Source organism: Osmerus eperlanus, chromosome 21 (assembly GCF_963692335.1).
Source record: "Osmerus eperlanus chromosome 21, fOsmEpe2.1, whole genome shotgun sequence".
NCBI lineage: Eukaryota > Metazoa > Chordata > Actinopteri > Osmeriformes > Osmeridae > Osmerus > Osmerus eperlanus.
In genome coordinates, this window is record NC_085038.1 from 7,809,756 (window position 1) to 7,816,064 (window position 6,309).

General features: G+C 49.3%; 2 protein-coding genes across 3 annotated transcripts in view; both read left to right on the forward strand.

The window, feature by feature from the left end:
• Nucleotides 1-27: 27 nt before the first annotated feature.
• LOC134007476 (cation channel sperm-associated targeting subunit tau-like) lies at nucleotides 28-2,768 on the forward strand. 2 transcript variants are annotated; one of them, XM_062446954.1, is made up of 12 exons: nucleotides 28-201; nucleotides 332-427; nucleotides 546-594; nucleotides 692-843; nucleotides 1,065-1,202; nucleotides 1,321-1,365; nucleotides 1,448-1,516; nucleotides 1,610-1,701; nucleotides 1,871-2,014; nucleotides 2,189-2,318; nucleotides 2,407-2,491; nucleotides 2,656-2,768. In XM_062446954.1, exons 1-12 carry the CDS (start codon nucleotides 115-117, stop codon nucleotides 2,718-2,720), a joined length of 1,152 nt encoding a protein of 383 aa, XP_062302938.1. In that variant the 5' UTR covers nucleotides 28-114; the 3' UTR covers nucleotides 2,721-2,768. The 2 variants fall into 2 exon arrangements, with proteins under 2 accessions (XP_062302938.1, XP_062302939.1); XM_062446955.1 differs by having other exon boundaries at nucleotides 332-594.
• A 1,564-nt stretch (nucleotides 2,769-4,332) lies between these two features.
• Nucleotides 4,333-6,309, forward strand: part of nhej1 (nonhomologous end-joining factor 1) — a 9,102-nt gene continuing 7,125 nt past the window's right edge. Inside the window, exons 1-6 of the mRNA XM_062447057.1 lie at nucleotides 4,333-4,351; nucleotides 4,686-4,813; nucleotides 4,968-5,181; nucleotides 5,293-5,535; nucleotides 5,654-5,792; nucleotides 5,949-6,007. Coding sequence (XP_062303041.1) covers nucleotides 4,996-5,181; nucleotides 5,293-5,535; nucleotides 5,654-5,792; nucleotides 5,949-6,007 — 627 coding nt within the window. The 5' untranslated portion in view covers nucleotides 4,333-4,351; nucleotides 4,686-4,813; nucleotides 4,968-4,995. The remainder of the gene's footprint in view (nucleotides 4,352-4,685; nucleotides 4,814-4,967; nucleotides 5,182-5,292; nucleotides 5,536-5,653; nucleotides 5,793-5,948; nucleotides 6,008-6,309) is intronic.

A 6,309-nucleotide genomic window follows, 5' to 3' on the forward strand; every position in this document is an offset into this window, starting at 1 on the left:
GTAGCCTACTCTGAAACACTTAACGCGTTAAATGTTCTTGCATTAGAAAAGTAGAAATCATTGATGCCGCATGACCAAAATGTATGAGGGTCAATAATTTGGGGCGTTTTTGTGATGGATAGCGCTCCGGTCACCGATAAATCACTTGCTTCCTCAACATCTGGACATGATATTTCACTCGCAACCCGTGGCATTGCGAAGGTTAACACCGTTCAAAACTAATATGTTTTTTTTGTTTTGTTCGTTATAGACGCATCATATCTCTGTACGTAAATGTTTAAACTGATCGAGTACTAGGCCTACTGTTCAAAATTATTGTCCACTCTTCCAGCTTTGGACAAAGAGCAGACAAACTGAGAAAGAAGAGGATGATGACGACGACACATTTGCTGATATTCAATCACACCCAACTCCCAATTGCGCACCGGTGATTTTGAACTTTAGGCTATAGCTAGGATTTAGAGATGAAAATGGGTTTTGATATTTTCCCTGTTAGTAAAAAGGTAATGATTAATAGCATGTAGAGCATCTCATTTGATCCACAGGCGGGGTGTTTGACAATTCATGTCAAACACTGCTGGGATTTCAAGAGCTGTATCCTTTATTCTTAACATTAATATGAAATAAAAACAACATTATGGTTATTGATACAAGAACATTTTTTTTTTCTTAATGGTATGTATGTCTTCAGCTACTCTTTTAAAGAAAGGCACCCAGGGCATCGTCAGGTTGAGTGTAGGGTTAACAATGAAGTGCACCATGCTGCAACTCTACAAGGACCCTAAGGCTGAAAACTCACCGTTCCCCCTCAGCTTCAATGAGTGGAAGTACTTCTCCATAAAGGTACTGTAGGCCTTCAACTTGTTGTGTTTGAGTGGAAGTGATTATTCATCATCTTTGACATTTACTTTCCCAGTGTAGCCTACACATTGATTGTGTATTATCAATGTTTAAATGGATGCCAGCGTTATCATTAAGACAGCATTCTACTACAGTCCCGTGTGTGTGGGCATGCACCCTCAACATATGAACTTGTTTTTTTTTTGGGGGGGGGGGTTGGGAAGATTCCATGTGACATCGAAAACTCCTCGGGGGCCAGTGATGTTCAGCAGCTTGATTTGGAGCTGATTGTCTTTGAGCAAGACGCCCGCGTTCCCAAACTCATAGGCAAGAACTACATTAAGCTAGTGGATATCCTCAATGTGAGTGAAGTTGGAAACCCAACTATCAACCCCCCTGAAGGCAGAACTCATTCCATGTTTCGAGCCAGAATGCACCTTTGTCAAACAACTCATATCTTGATTGATGTTCTCGCCTTAGAAAACAGCAGTGCCTCAGCAGGTGGAACTGAGACATAAACGACAGGTAAAATCTAAATGAGATTCCTATCATTTAAGAAAATGTTTGTTTGTTTGTGTACACCAGTGTCTTTGAACTTCCGATTTAGGTCATCTGTAAGCTTGAGTTGGATTTGGTGATGGTCTATGGAAGCCTGGGTTATGGATACTCCCATCAGGTTAGAGCAACTGAGATTCAGTTATTTAAATGACCGAAAGAGAATACGGGTGATTTATATTGAGAGCCGTTCTTCTACTTTGTACACTTGTAGTTGATTCACCCAAAGAAGAACTTGGAGGGGGTTGTGGAGCGGTCCATCTTTCTACGCTGTCTTCCTCCAGACCATCGCAAAGATTCCCACTTGTGAGAAACTCGCTCAAACAGATTGTCCCTCGTTCTCGTTTAGAGACCTTACCTGGCACACTTACAAGACATCTTTCTGAAATTGACTCTTTGTTGCCTCTGCTCGACTGATCCCTCATTGCTACGTCGGCACGCCAAAACGCGTTCCCTCCGCTTTCTCTGCCCGCAGTAATGTGATCACCCCGATACCAGTGCCATACACTGACTTCGTAGGAGCCTTGTTGAAAAGAGACGCCACTGGTTTTACAAAGACGTCCATCAGCCTGCCTGGAGTCCCTCCCATCGTCATGGAGATGCTGGAGAAAAGGGGCAGGTGAGTCACTTCTGCAGTGTCGAGGTGTCATTTTAATGGTTCGTGTTTGAAAAGGCAGTAATGGGGACTTAAGAGAAACAAAGTCGTTCTCTCTCTATCAGCATGTGCTTGTGAGTGTCTCGAACCACAGCTAGAGTAAATCGGTCTTCCACGCGTCGCCAAATATCTCCCTAGGATTCTACAGCTGCATGAAGCTATGGAGGCCTGTCAGTCATCGGAGGAGGAAGTCAAGTTCCTGGAAAAGCTGGTGATGAGGAAAGGACCTCGATCCGAAACCACCTGGAGGATGAACAAGACAGGCAAAGTAAAAAAGGGGGGGTGCATTTATGTTTGTGTTTGTCTGCATGCTGCGAGTGAACGGGTCGTAATACTGGATGTGCTTCTCCCCCCAGGGTCTCTCCAAATGGAAGACAGCATCCCCCATGATCTCTAACGTGATGAGTTTTGCTCACTCTGCCAAAAAGGACATGCCTGACGGTGGGCCTTATATTCTTATTTAAATATATCTTATTCTTAACTCGTCAAATCGAGGCTTTAAAATTGCCACTACAGAAAATTAAATACATTTCTGTGGCTCCACCCCACTGGTTGGGAGTGTCTACCATCCACCAAGGCAGTAATGATATTAATATCATTTTCAGATCAAATCCCCATGACAGCTCCAACTCTGATGAAGAGTGTCCCTGTTTCACAGGCAAGCTGCTGAAATGCAAAGGCTCATTAAACCATGACGATACGACGATGTGGATGATACATATTTAACTCACTGGTATATCCCAGCAGGATGCATCCGTATCCTGGGAGGATGAGAGACAGGACTCTCCACCAGGAGCCACGATGGAAGAAACGATAGAGAAGCCCCCTTTTCCCCCAATAGTGACCCCTCCCAGTGTGAGCCCTCCCAGTGTGAGCCCTCCCAGTGTGACCCCTAAACCAGCTCTCCAAAGTGCCATGGCTCGTTCACCCCGACCCCCAGACCCTCCCCAGTCCACAACTCCCCACGGACAAGCGACCAGTGCCCCGCCTGAGAAGCCCGTTGCCGTCCGAGCTCCTACCGACGAGACCCACAGCCCCGCCGTGGTGACCTTCCTCCCTACCCACCCCACCTCTCTGTACGATCTCACTGCCGTGGAAGAGGAGGAGGAGTTTGTGAAGCAGAGGGAGGTGATGGCTCCAGTGTCGGCTCTCATCCATGCACCCACACAGAAGCATGTGAAGGAGGAAAGCGAGCCCCAGTTTGACCCTGCAGAGTCCAGGCAGGAGAGCCCTGCTGGGAGGCCGAGCGATGGAGATCTCTGGAACCAGACAGATGCTGTTGGCACGAGCAGCACTCGGAAAGCCGGCGGTAAATGGAAAGAGGTGAGACGGCTCGCCTTGGTGAAGTCCGCCGAGAGAAAGGACCATCCTCACTGCAGAGAGGTCCTCCAGCCGAGAGAGAGGGAGGTGGCCCCTCCACTGTTGCTGGGAGCTTGGACTGACAACCCCTCCACTGAGCCCAGCCCCATGGGGAGACCAGACAGGGGTCTCCCAGCTGCCCTGCGGCTCGGCTCCACCCTTCAGCAGCTGCTTTCACCCCCCATCACGCTGGTCTCGCCCCCAACCACCCCACCTTCCAACCCCTGGAGCAGCAGCTTCCAGAGCAGCCGTCAACTCCCCCCCCTATCTCTTGGTGCTTCAGCTATATCTCCTGATATCAAGACCCAGACCTTGGCGCCCTCTCCCTGGATAGATGGAACCAACCACCCATCTCTGCAATTGGGGGAGAGCAGCAGTGGTCTTGGCAGCAGCAGGACTGACAGGCTGGGCCCTAGGCTTGGGACATCAAGCACCAGTAATGAGTATCCATCTCTCTTCTCCTGGCTGGGCACCGATAATACGACAGGCACTGCTAGTTCGAGACCGTGGTCCCTTCGCCCTGAGGCTAATATTCCATCTCTACACAGCAGGTTCGCGTTCTCTCCTCTCGATCCCATCTCTATCCCACCCGCCAGTCCCTCTAGGCGAGCCACCACCTCCCATGGACGAACAAAAGCTTACAAGGCAGGCAAAGAGCGGCCCAAGACTGTTGATTCCCCCCATAGGTCATCCCCCTACCAAAGACCCATCCAAGACAAAGATTACTTTGGGAAAATGTAGACCTAAAAAGTATTTTCGCCTATTTTTTGCCTGTGTGACTGACTTTCATTCAAATAAATTGTAGTTAAAAAAATAAAATGAAACAAAACAATCTTTACTTTTTGTAAGTGTTTGTTTTAAATGGCAAGGCGGAACCTTTATAGCATGGGTGTTGTGTTAACCAGGAATTATTTGATGGCGGAAACGCCTCTGTGTAGCTTGGTGAGTTTGTCTTTGAGTGTTATTTCATTGATAGCACGTATTTTAAAGTTTTGGATAAAGCTACCACAATATTTTATTTCGCGGAGAAGCAATGCTGCAAATGTACTTAAAGAGCCGTTTGACAGTGAACACTGACAGTTTTCTACACTTTGCAAACAAACGTTAGCGAGCTAGCAAGCTAATGGTTAATACTTGCTTATGTTAGTTAACTATAGTTAGTACACTTAGCTGGCGTCCTCCAAATTGGTATGATTAACCTCTCAAACGTGCACTGTATTACTGTAATGACACTGGCAAGAAATACCACGTTTTCCCGAAAACAACCCCATTACAGGTCACAAGAAACCCACAGTAGCTGTCAGTGTGGTCAGCAGGCAGAGGGGATGGTGATTACGCGGTGAAGACGGCGTCTGTAACACGGTTTTAACAGATCTGTGTCCAGGCTTCGAGAATTCTTTAGAGGTGAGTGTCCCAGTGCCTGTCGAAGTAACCGTACTGTTACCATGTGTTGGCATACATCTAGATCGGAAGAAGCCGACCGGCCACATGCATTACGAGATGTTGTGAAAGTAGTAAAACTCGGTCCTGCTCATAACACGAAACACTCACCTTCTAGTGTGGCTTGCTGTCTGGTTATTGTGACTATGGAGAGAGAAGCTAGAGATGGCAGTGATCTCCTTGGATGTCTGTGGACCCCGGTGTATATCAGTGGATCACATCTCCTGGCCAAGACCTGGTTTGGGGACACCGCCTACCACATTCTGCTGACCGACCTGCACAGTGTGTGGGAGGAGAGGATGGACAGCATAGCTATTCAGGACCGAGCGCAGGTCAGGACAAATGCCTGTGTGACAGCATGACACACATGTGACGTTCTGAAAGTGCTGAAGGCCCCAGTGCCATCAACAGCTGTGTTTTCGCCTTGTCTTTCTCCCCCCCAGGAGCTGAACCGGCGCCTGCGCGCCCCAGTGCAGGCCTTCTTCTCCCACTTGTGTAAGGTGGCCCTGCCCAGTCTGTCTGGTGAGCAGGGCGCTGGGGTGGAGGAGGAGGAGGTAAAGAGAGCCGAAGTGGCGCACATCTCTCTCACACGCCAGGCCGGTGACATCAGCATGAAGCTGAAGAGCGAGCTCGCCGGCCTGCCCTTCTACTGGGAGTTCCGCTGCACCCTCGCCCCCCTGGCATTGGTACGATCCGAAACGTCTCCATAAGCCTACTTCTCTCCTTTCTGTTGGTGGTCGTCCTGTGTACACAATCGCCGCGGGGGCCGACAGTGACGTGCGGTGTTGGCGTGTGTGCTGCCAGGTGTGCAGGCAGCTGGTGCGCCCCCTGCTGCTGATGAGCAGGCTACTGCAGAGGCAGGTGGGCCAGCTGGGAGACCTGCTGGTCAGGAAAGACATGGAGATCCAGGATTACAGGGAGAATGGAGCCGTGTTAAGCAGAGGTACACACACACACACACTATACACGTTTCCCCTATACACACACAAATCAAATCACATCTTGATCTGTTCCTGCTCTAATTGGTGTGTGTTTGTGTGTGTGGGGTTTGTGTGTGTATTTGTGTGTGTGTGTGTGTGTGTGTGTGTGGGTGGGTCAGAACGTTTACAGACCGAAGCCTTTGAGGAGCAAAGCTACCGAGAGAGCTTCTTCACACAGGTGAGTTCTTGCTGGCCTGCGCTCCCCAAACCAGAACCAGCCAGTATACAGATCCCCCCCCCCCCCCCCCCCTCCGGGCCTAGCACTCCATTGACGTGTGCTTGTGTGACAGTATAGACAGTGTGTGCAGGGAGAGAGAGAGAGGTCTCCTCTGTCACGCTACGCAGCAGGGGTGTTATGCCTGTTTTTACCCTGGTCACCACTCTGTCCCCAAATGTTAAATGGTTGTGGTTGCTGCGGTAACCACGGTTCTGACCACGTGGTAAAATGCCCAGCCCACAGGAATGCCCCTCTGTCACAGA

Bases quoted from the DNA above. Each gene is read 5' to 3' on its own strand.
- LOC134007476 (XM_062446954.1), top strand. From the start codon at position 115: ATGGATAGCGCTCCGGTCACCGATAAATCACTTGCTTCCTCAACATCT. The intron at 202-331 runs GTTAACACCGTT...CCACTCTTCCAG, and splicing joins CAACCCGTGGCATTGCGAAG to CTTTGGACAAAGAGCAGACA. The intron at 1,702-1,870 runs GTGAGAAACTCG...CTCTGCCCGCAG, and splicing joins CATCGCAAAGATTCCCACTT to TAATGTGATCACCCCGATAC.